The sequence below is a fragment of the Salmo trutta genome, chromosome 3, assembly GCF_901001165.1.
Source record: "Salmo trutta chromosome 3, fSalTru1.1, whole genome shotgun sequence".
NCBI classification, from domain to species: Eukaryota; Metazoa; Chordata; class Actinopteri; order Salmoniformes; family Salmonidae; genus Salmo; species Salmo trutta.
Genome location: NC_042959.1, coordinates 4,853,232 through 4,872,654, shown reverse-complemented (window position 1 = coordinate 4,872,654; position 19,423 = coordinate 4,853,232). Strand labels below are relative to the sequence as shown.

At 41.1% G+C, this 19,423-nt stretch overlaps 1 protein-coding gene across 2 annotated transcripts in view; it reads left to right on the top strand.

Annotated features, from left to right (window-relative positions):
• LOC115166834 (protocadherin-11 X-linked) overlaps positions 1-19,423 on the top strand; it is a 240,323-nt gene that overhangs the window by 92,098 nt on the left and 128,802 nt on the right. For both annotated transcript variants that reach the window (XM_029720711.1, XM_029720704.1), the window contains exon 4: positions 13,182-13,241. In XM_029720711.1, coding sequence (XP_029576571.1) covers positions 13,182-13,241 — 60 coding nt within the window. The remainder of the gene's footprint in view (positions 1-13,181; positions 13,242-19,423) is intronic.

Genomic DNA, 19,423 nt, shown 5'->3' with positions numbered 1-19,423 from the left:
GTGCAGATTTGTCACACAACACAAAGCCACAGATGTCTAAAATTTTTAGGAAGCGTGTAATTGGCATGCTGACTGCATGAATGTCCACCAGAGCTGTTGCAAGATCGTTTAATGTTAATTTCTCTACCATAAGCCTACTCCAATGTCGTTTTAGAGAATTTGGCAGTACGCCTCAGAACCGCAGACCACGTGTAACCATGACAGCACAGGACCTCCACATCTGGCTTCTTCACCTGCAGGATATTCTGTGAACAACCCAGACAGCTGATGGAACTGTGGGTTTGCATAACCTAAGAATCTTTGCACAAACTGTAAGAAACCGTCTCAGGGAAGTTCATCTATGTGATCGTCGTCCTCCCCAGGGTCTTGACCTGACTGCAGTTCGGCGTCATAACCGACTCAGTGGGCAAATGCTCACCTTCAATGGCCACTGGCACACTGAAGTGTGATCTTCACAGATTAATCCAAGTTACCGGGGAGATGGTAGAAAGCGTGTATGGTGTCGTGTGGGCGAGCGGTTTGCTGATGTCAACGTTGTGAACAGAGTGCTCCATGGTGGTGGTGGGGTTATGGTATGGGCAGGTATAAGCTACGGACAACGAACACAATTGCATTTTATCGATGGCAATTTGATTGCACAGAGATACTGTAACGAAATCCTGAGGCCCATTGTCATGCCATTCATCTGCCGCCATCACCTCATGTTTCAGCATGATAATCCACGGCCCCACGTCGCAAGGATCTGTGTAAAATTCCTGGAAGCTGAAATTGTCCCAGTTCTTCAATGGCCTGCATACCCACCAGACATGTCATCCATTGAGCATGTTTGGGATGCTCTGGATTGACATGTACAACAGCGTGTTCCAGTTACTGCCAATATCCAGCAACTTCTCACAGCCATTGAAGAGGAGTGGGACAACATTCCACAGTCCACAATCAACAGCCTGATCAAGTCTATGCGAAGGAGATGTGTTGCACTGCATGAGGAAAATGGTGGTCTCACCAGATACTGACTGATGTTCTGATCCACGCCCCTACCTTTTTTGTAAAGGTATCTGTGGCCAACAGATGCATAAAAGTATCTGTATTCCCAGTCATGTGAAATCAATAGATTCGGGCCTAATGAATTTATTTCAATTGACTGATTTCCTTATATGAACTATAACTCAGTAAAATCTTTGAAATTGTTACACGTTGCGGTGATATTTTTGTTCAATGTAATTAGCATAATAAAACAAAAATCACAGCAAAATCTGTCAGTTTAAGCTGTCCTCCGCCGATGTCGCCCTTCCGCATCTGCCGTGAAAGGTGGCAGAGTTAGAGGAGTGTTTGTTAGACAATGAGACATCCGAAAAATCAGTCTTCTCATGAAAAACATCTGTAGCGTCAAGAAAAGTTTGGCCTACAAACTCTCACAAACACCATGGTGTTCTCCGACCCTCGCAAGTGTCAGGAGACTCGTCTGAAGTCCGTACAGCTGATCTGCCAACTCCTGTCTGTAGTGCCCGAACAGTTTGTGCTACACAGTAATATAACCCCTCTGTGGAATGGTGAGCCCTCTATGGTGAGTAAAGTAAGACATTAGGAGGTGGTGTAGATGTGATGTAAAAGGTGTGAAGTAAAAAAATATATTTTGTCAAGTTGTTGCTATTGTGCTATAGCTAGAAAAGCTACTGTAGTCTCCTCTACTGTAATATCTTAGTCTCCTCTACTGTAGTCTCCTATACTGTAGTATCTTAGTCTCCTCTACTGTAGTCTCCTCTACTGTAGTATCTCAGTCTCCTCTACTGTAGTCTCCTCTACTGTAGTATCTTAGTCTCCTCTACTGTAGTCTCCTCTACTGTAGTCTCCTCTACTCTAGTCTCTTCTAGAGTAGCGTCCTCTACTGTAGTCTCATAGTCTCCCCTACTGTAGTCTCCTCTACTGTAGTCTCCTCTACTGTAGTCTCCCCTACCTTAATCTCCTCCACTATAGTCTCTTCTACTGTAGTCTCCTAGTCTCCTCTACTGTAGTCTCCTAGTCTCCTCTACTGTAGTCTCCTCTACTGTCATCTCCCCTACTGTAGTCTCCTGTACTGTAATCGCCTCTACTGTAGTCTCCTCTAATGTAGTCTCCTCTACTGTTGTCTCCTAGTCTCCTCTACTGTAGTCTCCTCTACTGTAGTCTCCCCTACCTTAATCTCCTCCACTATAGTCTCTTCTACTGTAGTCTCCTAGTCTCCTCTACTGTAGTGTCCTCTACTGTAGTCTCCTAGTCTCCTCTACTCTAGTCTCCTCTGCTCTAGTCTCCTCTGCTCTAGTCTCCTCTGCTCTAGTCTCCTCTACTTTAGTCTCCTAGTCTCCTCTACTGTAGTCTCCTAGTCTCCTCTACTGTAGTCTCATAGTCTCCTCTACTGTTATCTCCCCTACTGTAGTCTCCTCTGCTCTAGTCTCCTCTACTGTAGTCTCCCCTACCTTAATCTCCTCCACTATAGTCTCTTCTACTGTAGTCTCCTAGTCTCCTCTACTGTAGTGTCCTCTACTGTAGTCTCCTAGTCTCCTCTACTGTAGTCTCCTAGTCTCCTCTACTGTAGTCTCCTAGTCTCCTCTACTGTAGTCTCATAGTCTCCTCTACTCTAGTCTCCTCTACTCTAGTCTCCTCTACTGTAGTGTCCTCTACTGTAGTCTCCTAGTCTCCTCTACTGTAGTCTCATAGTCTCCTCTACTCTAGTCTCCTCTGCTCTAGTCTCCTCTGCTCTAGTCTCCTCTACTCTAGTCTCCTCTGCTCTAGTCTCCTCTGCTCTAGTCTCCTCTGCTCTAGTCTCCTCTACTCTAGTCTCCTCTACTCTAGTCTCCTCTGCTCTAGTCTCCTCTACTGTAGTCTCCTCTACTGTAGTCTCCTCTACTCTAGTCTCCTCTACTCTAGTCTCCTCTACTGTAGTCTCCTCTACTGTAGTCTCCTCTACTCTAGTCTCCTCTACTCTAGTCTCCTCTACTCTAGTCTTCTCTACTCTAGTCTCCTCTACTGTAGTCTCCTCTACTCTAGTCTCCTCTACTCTAGTCTCCTCTACTCTAGTCTCCTCTACTCTAGTCTCCTCTACTATAGTCAAGTCTACTGTAGTCATCTCTACTATAGTCTCCTCAACGGTAGTCTCCTAGTTTCCTCTTCTACTGTATTCTCCTCTACTGTATAGATAATGACGCCGGAGGGGATGGCTGCTATTTTACGAGCTCCTAACCAACTATGCTATTTTGTTTGTTTTTTCGCATTGTTTGTAACTCATTTTGTACATAATGTTTCTGCTATCGTCTCTTATGACCGAAAAGAGCTTCTGGAAATCAGAACAGCGAATACTCATCTCCAACTGGACAAAGATTTTTTATTTAATGAGTTCGACGAGAAGGATATACTGCTCCATCGAGACAAGGCCCAAATCTCTGTCATCAGTGTGAAGAAAAGACAGAGAAAAAAAAGGGGGAGGAGGGCGGGGTGCCAGTAGGTAAAGCACCATTACCCTCTGTATTATTGGCCAACGTGCAATCATTTGAAAACAAACTGGATGATCTACGATTAGACTATCCTACCAACGGGACATTAAAAACGGTATAATCTTGTCTCACCGAGACGTGGCTAAACGACGACACGGATAATATAGAGCTGGCTGGCTTCTCCGTGCATCGGCATGACAACGCAGCTACGTCGGTTAAGACGAGGGGTGGGGGTGTGTGTCCATTTGTCAATAACTGCTGGTGTGTGATGTCTAATATTAAAGAAGTCTCGAGGTATTGCTCGCCTGAGGTAGAATACCTCACGATAAGCTGTAGACCACATTATCTAGCAAAAGAGTTTTCATCTATAATATTCGTAGCCATCTATTTACCACCACAAACCATTGCTGGCACTAATACCGCACTCAATGAGCTGTATAAGGCCATAAGGAAACAGGAAAATGCTCATCCAGAAGCGGCGCTCCTAGTGGCCAGGGACTTTAATGAAGGCAAACTTAAATCCGTTTTACCTCATTTCTATCAGCATGTCACATGTGCAATCAGAGGGGAAAAAATGTACACCACCTTTACTCCACACTCAGAGGTGCATATAAGGCTCTCCCTCACCGTCCATTTGGCAAATCTGACCATAGTACTCTCCTCCTGATAGGACGACTGTGTGATCTGTGTGATCCCTCTCTCCGTAGCCGATGTGAGCAAGACCTTTAAACAGGTCAACATTCATTCACAAAGCCGCGTGGCCAGACGGATTACCAGGATGTGTACTCAAATCATGCGCTGACCAACTGGCAAGTGTCTTCACTGATATTTTCAACCTCTCCCTGACCGAGTCTGTAATACCTATATGTTTCAAACAGACCACCATAGTCCCTGTGCCCAAGAAAGCGAAGGTAACCTGCCTAAATGATCACCGCCCTGTAGCACTCACATCTGTAGCCATGAAGTTCTTTGAACGGATGGTCATACCTCACATCACAAAATCGGAAACCCTAGACCCGCTCCAATACGCATACCGCCCCAACAGATCTACAGATGACGCAATCTCTATCGCACTCCATACTGCCCTTTCCCACCTGGACAAAAGGAACACCTATGTGAAAATGCTGTTCATTGACTACAGCTCAGCGTTCAACTCCAGCTAAGGACCCTGGGACACAACACTTCCTTCTGCAACTGGATCCTGGACTTCCTGACGGGCCAACCCCAGGTGGTAACGGTAGGCAACAACACATCTGCCACGCTGTTCCTCAACACTGGGGCCACTCAGGGGTGTGTGCTCAGTCCCCTCCTGTTCTCCCTGTTCACCCATGACTGCGTGGCCGCGCACGACTCCAACACCATCATTAAGTGTGCTGACAACAGTGGTAGGCCTGATCACCGACAACGATGAGACAGCCTATATGGAGGAGGTCAGAGGCTTGGCAGTGTGGTGCCAGGACAACAACCTCTCCCTCAATGTGAGCAAGACAAAGGAGCTGATCATGGACTATAGGAAAAGGAGGGCCGCACAGGCCCCTATTAATGTCGACAGGGCTGAAGTGGAGCGGGTCGAGATTTTCAAGACCCTTGGTGTCCACATCACCAATGAACTATCATGGTCTAAACACACCAAGACAGTTGTGAAGTGGGCATGACAACACATTTTCCCTCTCAGGAGATTTGACATGGGTCCCCAGATCCAAGCAACTTCTCAGCATCTGACCGTAAGGTGCTACAGAGGGTAATGCGTACGGCCCAGTACATCACTGGGGCCAAGCTTCCTGACATCCAGGATTTATATACTAGGCAGTGTCAGAGGAAGGCCCAAAAAATGGTCAAAGTCTCCAGTCACCGAAGTCATAGACTGTTCTCTATGCTACCGCAAGACAATCGGTACCAGAGCGCCAAGTCTAGGGTCAAAAGGCACCTGAACAGCTTCTACCCCCAAGCCATAAGACTGTTGAGAATGAATCAAATGGCAACCGGACTATTGACCCCCCCCCCCCCTTGTTTTTATACTGCTACTGTTCGCTGTGTATTATCTATGTATATTTACTTTACAAATGACCTCGACTAACCTGTACCCCGCACATTGACCCCGTATATAGCCACGTTATTGTTATGTAATGTTCTTTTTTTTTTTTTCCTTTATTTAGTCAATATTTTCATAACTCTATTTCTTGAACTGCATTGTTGGTTAAGGGCTTGTAAGTAAGCATTTTCGGCGCATGTGACAAATGCAATTTTATTTGATTGGATTTGTAGTCTCCAGGTCTCCTTTACTGTAGTCTCCTCTGCTGTATTCACCTCTACTGTAGTCTCCTCTCCTGTAATCTTCTAGTCTCCCCTGCTGTAGGGTCCTCTACTGTAGTCTCCTCTGCTGTAATCTTCTAGTCTCCTCTGCTGTATTCACCTCTACTGTAGTCTCCTCTCCTGTAATCTTCTAGTCTCCCCTGCTGTAGGGTCCTCTAATGTAGTCTCCTCTGCTGTAATCTTCTAGTATCCCCTGCTGTAGGGTCCTCTACTGTAGTCTCTTGAAAGGCACAATACATGTATTTATTAGACAGAGAACTTCTGACGTAGGCGTACATCAAATCGGAGTAGCGTAACGGACAACTCAAAATACATTGAAAGAACTGGGACATACAAATACATTTCTAGAAAGATACTGTCAAAACACGTAGGAAGAACTGGGACATACAAATACATGAAACATACTGTCAAAATACATTGGAAGAACTGGGACATACAAATACATGAAACATACTGTCAAAATACATTGGAAGAACTGGGACATACAAATACATTTCTAGAAACATACTGTCAATATTTGACTTCAAAACAAAGTGATTGGGCTCTTTGATCTGGATAGCTAACATATACAATACACACAGCAGATATTTCCTGGGGCTGTAATGAGTGAGCTAATATATTTTAACAGGATTAACAGCATTCAAATCACATTTCATTCTCTTAGCAGAACAAAACAATGGTGTTCATAGAAGGAATGTTCATTTATTACAGCTGCAGAGAAGCTTAATCTTACATCCCAAATGGCACCCTATTTCATACAAAGTGCACTACTTTTGAACAGGACCCTATGAGGCACTGGTCAAAAGTGGTGCACAACATAGGGAATTGGGTCTCATTTGGGATGCACCCTAAATGTAATGTGTGCTTATCTCATCCATGAATATTTCATCAATAAACTAGACGCAATGCAGCTATCTGTGAATCTGTCTCTGAGTGTTAATATGAAATCTGTGTTATGTGTTTTCATTATCTGAAATCTGAATACAATGGTTATGAGATTGATGTCAACGTAAATGTAATACCGTATAATTAAGGTTCTGACTGTCTAATCTACAAATCACCCTCTGGTCTGGTGCACTGGTAGATCTGATAGGGAGCACATCACATTATCGACAAGCACAGCAAAGGTCCATGGATTACACCAACCACATAATGATGTATTGTTCTCGTCCAGAGCCAAGATCAATCAATCAATCAATCCTATTTTAATTGTCACATGCTTCATAAACAACAAATGTAGACGAACAGTAAAATACTTACTTATGGGCTTTTCTCAACAATGCTGAAAGGTGATTTTGTTTTGTTTTGTGCGAGAAAGGTGTAAATGATCTGAAACACGAGTTTGAAGGGGTTGTGGTGAGACTTGAATTGGTCACTAAACTACCCTGAAGTCCTGCCTTTACTAGAGACAACAGTATATTGCACATCTAGGATCGCTTTGAGGATCGCTGTCATGATTTAGTGCTGAGATTCTCATGAACGTGCACGTCTAATCTGTTTTGCTCTATGACGTCCACAAGCCACACAAGAGTGGTTAGAAGGTAAGTGGACCTTCTACATAGAAGATACTAGGAAATCCCAGGACATAGTGTCTATAATACTGTAAGGGGATCTTCTACATAGAAGACCATAGGAAATACCAGGACATAGTGTCTATAATACTGTAAGGGGTTCTTCTACATGGAAGATACTAGGAGATACCAGGACATAGTGTCTATAATACTGTAAGGGGTTCTTCTACATGGAAGATCATAGGAAATACCAGGACATAGTGTCTATAATACTGTAAGGGGTTCTTCTACATGGAAGATACTAGGAGATACCAGGACATAGTGTCTATGATACTGTAAGGGGATCTTCTACATAGAAGATACTAGGAAATCCCAGGACATAGTGTCTATAATACTGTAAGGGGTTCTTCTACATAGAAGATACTAGGAAATCCCAGGACATAGTGTCTATAATACTGTAAAGGGTTCTTCTACATGGAAGACCATAGGAAATCCCAGGACATAGTGTCTATAATACTGTAAGGGGTTCTTCTACATGGAAGACCATAGGAAATCCCAGGACATAGTGTCTATAATACTGTAAGGGGTTCTTCTACATAGAAGATACTAGGAAATACCAGGACCTAGTGTCTATCAAATCAAATCAAATTTATTTATATAGCCCTTCTTCCATCAGCTGATATCACAAAGTGCTGTACAGAAACCCAGCCTAAAACCCCAAACAGCAAGCAATGCAGGTGTAGAAGCACGGTGGCTAGGAAAAACTCCCTAGAAAGGCCAAAACCTAGGAAGAAACCTAGAGAGGAACCAGGCTATGAGGGGTGGCCAGTCCTCTTCTGGCTGTGACTGTAATGAGCTCACTGTAATAAGCTCACATACATAGTTGCTGTCAAAAACTCCAAACTCTACACAGTTGTTGCTGTTTGATATTCATTTCCCACTGAGCAAACAGCATTCTTATGAATATGTTTTTATCATGTTTTTGCATGGTGGACCTTATAAATTTGTCAATAAAACTCATGAATGCAAGTGTTTACGTCAAATTGTTTTGTATACTACTTGTAGCCCTGGTTGTCCTGAAAATAAAACAGTAAAACACTTCAATGTGAGGCTAAATTTGAGGGCAGAGCAAGCAGATGAATGAAAGCGGTGAACCCTAGGTTTTTCACTGTGGGAATCCCAGGGACCATGCTTAATTGGGAATCCACACTGCGCCGGGGTGTATTCTCACTCCTAAAAAGGAACTGGGTCTGCTTTGGAGACGGGCTCAGCAGAGGCGACAGGCCTCGGTATCTCCATGCACCTGTGGCAAAGCTGACATATCAAAGAGCTCCCCTTTGTCAGCCAGTAGTAAGTCTGTTTCTTACCTGATGGCAGAGAGATTAGAGCACTTTGCAGCCTATCGCTTCAAGCACCGTGTGGAATTTTGTTTGAAGCTGCTAAGGAAACGCGGGGGTTAAGTTCTCAGGGACAGGGTAGCATCTCATGCAGAGAGTTCCTTAGACTGTCGCTATTTTCATGACATCCTTTAAAGTGAAAATGTCAATTATGTGTCAAACAGACTTACCTGGACAGAGACGTTATGTTGTGTAGAGACTCATACACTACAACAAAGTTTGTATGGAGAACTTTCAAGCGCCAAAACAAATAACTGTAGCTGATATCTAGCTATTTTTAAGACTTGTTGAGTATTCCATTAATGTTGGAGAAGAAAATAGCTCTCAAACTGCATTCAGATTCTGACAAGTAGGAGACATTTAATTAGAGGTGACTAACGTCTTATTTTTAACACATTGCATTTTCACCATACTGTAATATTACTCTCTCAAGGAGGTCCATTATCATGTGAGGATGTGTCTTCCTGTTCCATGCAGATTGTGAAGAGAACAATAATAGTATCAGTTTAAAGGCGTTAGACACTGATGACGGGCACTTTCTGAGTTTTAATTTTGCAGAAAGAGCAGACAGGGTCATTGAAAGGGGTTGCTGACATCAACCTACCTACACAGTGTACTGTAGTTTAACCTTGCAACAGGACAGCGGATTCTCTTGGCCTGCATGGTGTGATGGTCTATGTACCTGTAAGCACTGCAAGCTCTTCTCAGGTTACAGTAGTGCATCACATTGTATGTCTACTGTATATACCTGTTTATCATATACATACCGTACAATATATCATATTGTATACATACTGTATAATATAACATATTGTATATACTGTTTATCCTATCATATACATTCTGTATAATATTTCATATTGTACATATCGTATAATATATCATATTGTATACATATTGTATAATATATCATATTGTATACATACTGTATAATATATCATATTGTATATACTGTATATACTGTTTATCCTATCATATACATACTGTATAATATTTCATATTGTATATATAGTATAATATATCATATTGTATACATATCATATTGTATACATATTGTATATATAGTATAATGTATCATATTGTGTATATAATGTTTTATACATATTGTATAATATATCATATTGCATATATATTGTATAATATATCATATTGTATTTATACTATATAATATATCACATTGTATATATACTGTATATCATATTATATATATTTACAATATATCATGTTGCATATATACTGTATATCATATTGTATACATATTGTATAATATATCATATTGTATATATATATATATTGTAAAATATATCATATTGTATTTATACTGTATAATATGTCATATTCTATATATATGATATAATATATCATATTGTACAAATACTGTATATACTGTATGATATATCAAATTGTGTATACGTACGGTATAATAACTCATATTGTATATATACTGTATAATATACAATATTCTATATCATATAGTATTTATATCTCTATAATATAAAATATTGTATATATACTGTATAATATATACTAGTGTATATATACTGTATAATAGATCATATTGTATATCATATTGTATGTAGATCATATTCTATATCATATTGTATATGTATATACTATATATATACTATTGTATATATACTGTGTATTTAGATTGTATATACACTGTATAATATATCATATTGTATATGTACTGCATTTTACATCATATTGGATATATACTGTATATATATCATATTGTTTGCACGAAGCTCATGAAATAAGTGAAAACTGTGTAGGAAAGCATGTGTTCAAGAATTGAAAATTGGGAACTTATTGAGTTAATCAAGCCATTCTCATCATACCCCCCATGCCAAAACACACACATGCACTCACACCGACAAACATACACACACACACACACATGCACTCACACACACACACACACACACACACACACACACACACACACACACACACACACACACACACACACACACACACACAGACACACACACACACTGCTTCCTCGCACTCCCCCTGCCTCCAAAAAATCTGTCATGTTTATGTTCATTTATCCTGATCTAGTAACAGTTCCAGTATCTACTCTTTGGGAGGAAATTGTTTCAACTAATTCAGACAACCAAGCTTGGCCATCGGCCCTTTAATATTGCATGAGATGAGTGTTTACGCTGTTTGCTGCTGCAGTGCCAGTGAAGCTAGCTAACTGGGGTTGTGTGTGTGTGTGTGTGTGTGTGTGTGTGTGTGTGTGTGTGTGTGTGTGTGTGTGTGTGTGTGTGTGTGTGCGTGCGGCTCTTTCTCTCTCCATCAGCCCCAGTAGTTATTGTTGCTACAGCCAGATTCTCTTTAAGTTGTGATGAAATATAGATGTTGGTAGTGTGGACAGTTCAGTGTCTCTTCTCTCCTGGTGATACCATAAGGAAGACATTAATGGTGTCAGGGAGCATTAGGAGTGCGTACCCCGGTAACATAATTGGATATGAGGGGCTAACAACTGACACCTGCCTCCTGAGGTAGCTAGTTAAGGTTTCAGGGGGGGGGGCTAGTCTGTGAAGTCCTGCTCCATTCCATGTGAGACATGTTCATTCCCCCTGTTGTGAGTGGTTCCGTCGTTGTTAGGCTCTATATTCCCTGTTGTGAGTGGTTCCGTCGTTGTTAGGCTCTATATTCCCTGTTGTGAGTGGTTCCGTCGTTGTTAGGCTCTATATTCCCTGTTGTGAGTGGTTCCGTCGTTGTTAGGCTCTATATTCCCTGTTGTGAGTGGTTCCGTCGTTGTTAGGCTCTATATTCCCTGTTGTGAGTGGTTCCGTCGTTGTTAGGCTCTATATTCCCTGTTGTGAGTGGTTCCGTCGTTGTTAGGCTCTATATTCCCTGTTGTGAGTGGTTCCGTCGTTGTTAGGCTCTATATTCCCTGTTGTGAGTGGTTCCGTCGTTGTTAAGCTCTATATTCCCTGTTGTGAGTGGTTCCGTCGTTGTTAGGCTCTATATTCCCTGTTGTGAGTGGTTCCGTCGTTGTTAGGCTCTATATTCCCTGTTGTGAGTGGTTTCGTCGTTGTTAGGCTCTATATTCCCTGTTGTGAGTGGTTCCGTCGTTGTTAGGCTCTATATTCCCTGTTGTGAGTGGTTCCGTCGTTGTTAGGCTCTATATTCCCTGTTGTGAGTGGTTCCGTCGTTGTTAGGCTCTATATTCCCTGTTGTGAGTGGTTCCGTCGTTGTTAGGCTCTATATTCCCTGTTGTGAGTGGTTCCGTCGTTGTTAGGCTCTATATTCCCTGTTGTGAGTGGTTCCGTCGTTGTTAGGCTCTATATTCCCTGTTGTGAGTGGTTCCGTCGTTGTTAGGCTCTATATTCCCTGTTGTGAGTGGTTCCGTCGTTGTTAGGCTCTATATTCCCTGTTGTGAGTGGTTCCGTCGTTGTTAGGCTCTATATTCCCTGTTGTGAGTGGTTCCGTTGTTGTTAGGCTCTATATTCCCTGTTGTGAGTGCAAAGGCATAGGTTTCCCTTGAACAGTGGGGGGACAACAACATTTACTTCCTAGTGATTCTGAGGGAGGGGGGGGGGGGCACTGACATTGCAAAGATCCAATCAATCCCAATGTCCTTTGTGAATATGTACTACTGTAAATCTGCATCCCAAATATACATCATATTCTCTATTCAGTGCACTACTTTCGAGCAGGGCCCATATGTAGTTCACTAAATAGGGAATAGGTTGCCATTTGGGACAGAGACTGAAAGTGTGTATATGCAATTACACCCCACCATATCCTGTTGACAGTTTTTTTCATTTGTTCCTCAGGTCGTTTCAAGATGCATTTTTTTTATTTTTTTTGTTGCTGCAATTGTGCATCTCGCATAATCACGAACAGCAGGACCATCTGTTGTTGGCTTGCCGACATACCTTAGCAGATTATTTTAATGCTGTTTTCTTGTATCTGAATAACGCATCACTGTATTAACAAAATGATAATCATCTGACTATAAGGTCTGTGTTGTAAGTAGTAGGTCCATGTGTTATGTGGAATCATCTGACTGCTAAAGGAGGTTTGTAATCTTTCCAGAAAAGATAAAAGGAATAGAAAACATCATAACAAAATATCAACACATTATTATATCCTGAGAACAAAAAAAATTAAGATTATACTCTCAAGATAAAGATTTACAGTACGACCATAGGCTACAGTGCAGTTTTATTCCTGGATTATGAAAAGGCTAAAACCTGCCTGGTGCTGTAGTAGGGTCACTTAAGCACGGTATGGTCGAGAGAATAACGGAGAGAAAATAAGCAGCATCTACTGTTTGTCCCAAATGGCATCCTTATTCCCTGTATAGTGCACTACTTTTGACCACAGGCCTATGGGCCCTGGTCAAAAGTTGTGCACTATATAGGGAATAGGGTGTCATTTGGGACACATACCTACTGTCAGAAATAATGTTGTGTTGGAAATGGCCCTCCACAGTAAGCATGATTCTGATAATGTGTTTTTCTATCTTGTAGAATCAGGGCCAGACACCAGAGAAGTCCTTCAGCTCAGTCGCATCTACTTGTCCCCATAAGGTAAGCTCTTCCTAGACCTATACAGGATACAGTATATTACTCTATATAAACCTATACAGGATACAGTATATTACTGTATATAAACCTATACAGGATACAGTATATTACTGTATATAAACCTATACAGGATACAGTATATTACTGTATATAAACCTATACAGGATACAGTATATTACTGTATATAAACTTATACAGGATACAATATATTACTGTATATAAACCTATACAGGATACAATATATTACTGTATATAAACCTATACAGGATACAGAATGTTACTGTATATAAACCTATACAGGATACAATATATTACTGTATATAAACCTATACAGGATACAGTATGTTACTGTATATAAACCTATACAGGATACAATATATTACTGTATATAAACCTATACAGGATACAATATATTACTGTATATAAACCTATACAGGATACAGTATGTTACTGTATATAAACCTATACAGGATACAATATATTACTGTATATAAACCTATACAGGATACAGTATGTTACTGTATATAAACCTATACAGGATACAATATATTACTGTATATAAACCTATACAGGATACAATATATTACTGTATATAAACCTATACAGTATATTACTCTATATCAGTGGCGGTCAGTGCCGTTTAAGATGAGGGAGGACCATTCTTTTTTGCATGAGCATGGCCTTATTTCTATTACAGCATATTGGATGACTGTCATTCATATTCCATTCACCCAGTTCAATGTAACATGGATAGGTTTAGGCTACTACATGATACTCAAATTTTGCCTATACCCATCATGAGGTTGATACAACCTAGCCTATGAATGAAAGTTTACGACGTCGCTGCACACAGGTTGAGAGACAAATTTGAGGAGAGAGACAGTGAGTGACATTCAATACCTCCTTGCACACTCTTGCCTGCATCTAACTTATCTAGGGTGTAATCATTAGTCCAACAGTTGCAAACGAGAGTTTCTTTTGGAAAAATTCACGTATGTTTATCCCTGTTTTGTTCCGTTTGCTTCCGTTTAAGAAACGTTTTTCAACGAACCGGCGCAATGAATACACCCCTGATCACGCGTAAACACAGTTCACTCTCATAACAGCCACGTTGTATTCCTTCTCTTCTCTTCGCTTGTGGACTTCAATGTCCAAAACATCAGCTTTATGCGACCAGGCGAAAAAAAACTTTCCAATCCAAACCTCTACAAACAGCCTACATCGTTGTCACCATATTAGCTAAAGTAACGTTAATGTACAGTCAGTAAGCAGTTACACAGGAGAGCCCGGTGCCACCTTGACATGGAAGAGTTCTGGTGTTGTGTTGGAAAGCATCTCTCTGTTTGAGCAGTGTAGGCTAAACTAGCTTGCTGTATATGCTAGCTAAGTAAGTGAAACTGAAAGTAAAAAAAAAAAAGATGAAATCTCTCTCTCTAATTCTCTCTTGCTTCTCCTTCATTTAGGAAAACATTTATTTGTTCAAAACTATTGAACTATTATCTTTCTCTCTCTTTGAGTGAACTACTCACCACATTTTATACACTGCATTGCTAGCTAGCATTAGCTTATGCTTTCAGTACTATATTAATTCTCTGATAATTTGATTGGGTTGACAACATGTCAGTTCATGCTGCAAGAGCTCTGATAGGTTGGAGGACGTCCTCCGGAAGTTGTCATAATTGTAAGTCTATGGAAGGGGGTGAGAACCATGAGCCTCCTATGTTTTGTATTGAAGTCAATGTACCAAGAGGAGGACGGAAGCTAGCTGTCCTCCAGCTACACCATCATGCTATCCTACAGAGTGCTGTTGAGGCTACTGTAGACATTTTTACATTTTACATTTTAGTCATTTAGCAGACCTTTGCAAAATAGTGTGTTTTAATTAGTTATTTGGTGACGTGATTATATTTAGTATAGTTTTATCTGAACATTTTTACTTTTTAAATGTTTTGCCATTTTAATTTTAATTTTAATTGTATTCACTGAGGAGGATTGTCCTCCTCTTCCTCCTCTGAGGAGCCTCCACTGCTCTATATAGACCAATAGAATACAGTAAATTACTCTATATAAACCTATACAGGATACAGTATATTACTCTAAATAAAAGTATGTAGGATTCAGTATATTACTCTATATAAACCTATGCAGCATAGAGTATATTTCACGATATAAACGTATACAAGATACAATATATTACTGTATATAGACCTACACAGGATACAGTATATTACTCTATATAAACCTATACAGGTCATAGTATATTACTCTATATATAAACCTATACAGGTCATAGTATATTACTCTAAATAAACCTATACAGGATACAGTATTTTTCTCTATATACACATAGTATACAGTATTTTACTCTATATAAACCTATACAGGATACAGTATATTGCTCTATATAAACCTCTACAGTATACAGTATATTACTCTATATATACATAGTATACAGGATACAGTATATTACTCTATATAAACCTATACAGGATACAGTATATTACTCTATATTAACCTATACAGGATACAGTATATTACTCTATATATAGACCAATACAGGATACAGTATATTACTCTATATTAACCTATACAGGATACAGTATATTACTCTATATTAACCTTTACAGGATACTGTACATTTTGTCTACATACTTCTATATGTATATTGTAAAGCTGGATTTATGTTGTTCGCTGAGGGATGTTTAACTAATACAATGTAAAATCATATTCTTCCTGTTAAATTGTGTTAATGACACCCACACTCGTTTTTTTGTTGCAATTAAGAATTACTCCTCACACTAAACAAATGTAAATTAGAATTAGCATATATCTGACATGATATGAGAATGTGAAATGTATTCAAATAATTTCCACACTAGGCTATGCAGAGTAAAAAATCCACCATCCTCCAGGCTTATTCAAGTAATCATCACACAGTTAGTGTAAACTAACTTTACACTTGACTCATGCCACTGCTTCTACTTGTGAACGCGATAATGTGCGATGTAGTGAAATCTTCTCACGTCTTCCAGTTCACTTAAGAAAAAAGTGTCAAAATGCTCATGTCCTTTTATGGTTGAATGGCACGGTCAAGAGTTATAAAAAAAAAACACTCCAGTCAAGAATAAGTCGTGTTAAAAAAGAAACTCAGTTGAGAGGGCAGTCTGACAGCCTGTCATCGTGTGGCCAGCTGAAACTACACCTCTTTTCAGCCTAAAAACTACAATCTGGAATTGGAAAACAACTAAATTGTGGCTCGCCACTTGTTTTGGTATACAGCTGAGAGACGGGGCTAGGGAAATGTACTACCTCTCATATTCATAGACAACACTCTAGATGCAAGGACTGACAGTCCAATGTATAGATTTAACAATATTCTGAAGCTATGCACTATTTATTTTTATGTTGTAAACAATGGAGAAAAACCCCTAATATTCTGGGTTATGATAAAATTACTGACAGTTGTGATACACTCACAAGGCACTTATAATTTATATTCTTCAAGAATATCAATGGCAACAAAAAAAAATCTCAAATTGAAATGACCATTGAACAACTAGGTTCCCAAATCCCAGACTGCACCTTTAATGCTCGGACAGCTTTCTAAAGTGACTCTTGTGCCATTGAAAGCTGCCGACTGGATGCTATATCGTCGCGTGTCTGACTGCGTTTGACAGTAAATAATACAACACGATACTGTCCCTGTCATTGGGAAATAATGAGAGAGGCAATCAGCTTTGTCCTGAGTCAGTCGACACAAAAACAACACTGGAAGCACCGCCACGTCCTTCACATGGTCTTGAACTGTAACCGCTCATAGTGAGATCACCTCTAATCAGACGAGCTCAGCGATATTGATGTCGTTGGGTCGCATCCCAAATGGCACCCTATTCCCTCTGTAGTGCACTACTGTTGACTATATAGGGGAAAGGGGGTAATTTGAGACAGACATTATGTGTAAGTCTATGGCCACTATTTAAGGAATAGGGTGCCATGGGCCTTGGTCAAATGTAGTGCATTATATAGGGAATAGGGTGCCATGGGCCTTGGTCAAATGTAGTGCATTATATAGGGAATAGGGTGCCATGGGCCTTGGTCAAATGTAGTGCATTATATAGGGAATAGGGTGCCATGGGCCTTGGTCAAATGTAGTGCACTATATAGGGAATAGGGTGCCATGGGCCTTGGTCAAATGTAGTGCATTATATAGGGAATAGGGTGCCATGGGCCTTGGTCAAATGTAATGCACTATATAGGGAATAGGGTGGCATTTCAGATGCAAACTAAGTCATATTGGCATATCACCAGGAATAATCTGCATGCATATACTGTCCTTGAGATTTTAGGAAGCGTTTGCAATGTCCCATGTCGCCTCTCTCATCAGCCATCTCTCCTTGAAACAGCTGATCTGGACTGATGTAATAGAATGAAGCAACGATCGCCACTTTGACTGCTATACCAGTGGAACACATGTTCACGTCTCGTCCACCCACACTATTCTCCATGATCCGGATTCACAGAGCAATACACACAGAGCAGAGAGAGAACACAGGGCCAGCAGGGTAATATACTGTCACTCAGCTACATTACACACAGAGCAGAGAGAACACAGGGCCAGCAGGGTAATATACTGTCACTCAGCTACGTTACACACAGAGCAGAGAGAACACAGGGCCAGCAGGGTAATATACTGTCACTCAGCTACGTTACACACAGAGCAGAGAAAACACAGGGCCAGCAGGGTAATATACTGTCACTCAGCTACATTACACACAGAGCAGAGAGAACACAGGGCCAGCAGGGTAATATACTGTCACTCAGCTACATTACACACAGAGCAGAGAGAGAACACAGGGCCAGCAGGGTAATATACTGTCACTCAGCTACATTACACACAGAGCAGAGAGAACACAGGGCCAGCAGGGTAATATACTGTCACTCAGCTACATTACACACAGAGCAGAGAGAACACAGGGCCAGCAGGGTAATATACTGTCACTCAGCTACATTATACACAGAGCAGAGAGAACACAGGGCCAGCAGGGTAATATACTGTCACTCAGCTACATTACACACAGAGCAGAGAGAACACAGGGCCAGCAGGGTAATATACTGTCACTCAGCTACATTACACACAGAGCAGAGAGAACACAGGGCCAGCAGGGTAATATACTGTCACTCAGCTACATTACACACAGAGCAGAGAGAACACAGGGCCAGCAGGGTAATATACTGTCACTCAGCTACATTACACACAGAGCAGAGAGAACACAGGGCCAGCTGGGTAATATACTGTCACTCAGCTACATTACACACAGAGCAGAGAGAACACAGGGCCAGCAGGGTAATATACTGTCACTCAGCTACATTACACACAGAGCAGAGAGAACACAGGGCCAGCAGGGTAATATACTGTCACTCAGCTACATTACACACAGAGCAGAGAGAACACAGGGCCAGCAGGGTAATATACTGTCACTCAGCTACATTACACACAGAGCAGAGAGAACACAGGGCCAGCAGGGTAATATACTGTCACTCAGCTACATTACACACAGAGCAGAGAGAACACAGGGCCAGCAGGGTAATATACTGTCACTCAGCTACATTACACACAGAGCAGAGAGAACACAGGGCCAGCTGGGTAATATACTGTCACTCAGCTACATTACACACAGAGCAGAGAGAACACAGGGCCAGCTGGGTAATATACTGTCACTCAGCTACATTACACACAGAGCAGAGAAAACACAGGGCCAGCAGGGCAATATACTGTCACTCAGCTACATTACACACAGAGCAGAGAGAACACAGGGCCAGCAGGGTAATATACTGTCACTCAGCTACATTACACACAGAGCAGAGAGAACACAGGGCCAGCAGGGTAATATACTGTCACTCAGCTACATGACACACAGAGCAGAGAGAACACAGGGCCAGCAGGGTAATATACTGTCACTCAGCTACATTACACACAGAGCAGAGAGAACACAGGGCCAGCAGGGTAATATACTGTCACTCAGCTACATTACACACAGAGCAGAGAGAACACAGGGCCAGCAGGGTAATATACTGTCACTCAGCTACATTACACACAGAGCAGAGAGAACACAGGGCCAGCAGGGTAATATACTGTCACTCAGCTACATTACACACAGAGCAGAGAGAACACAGGGCCAGCAGGG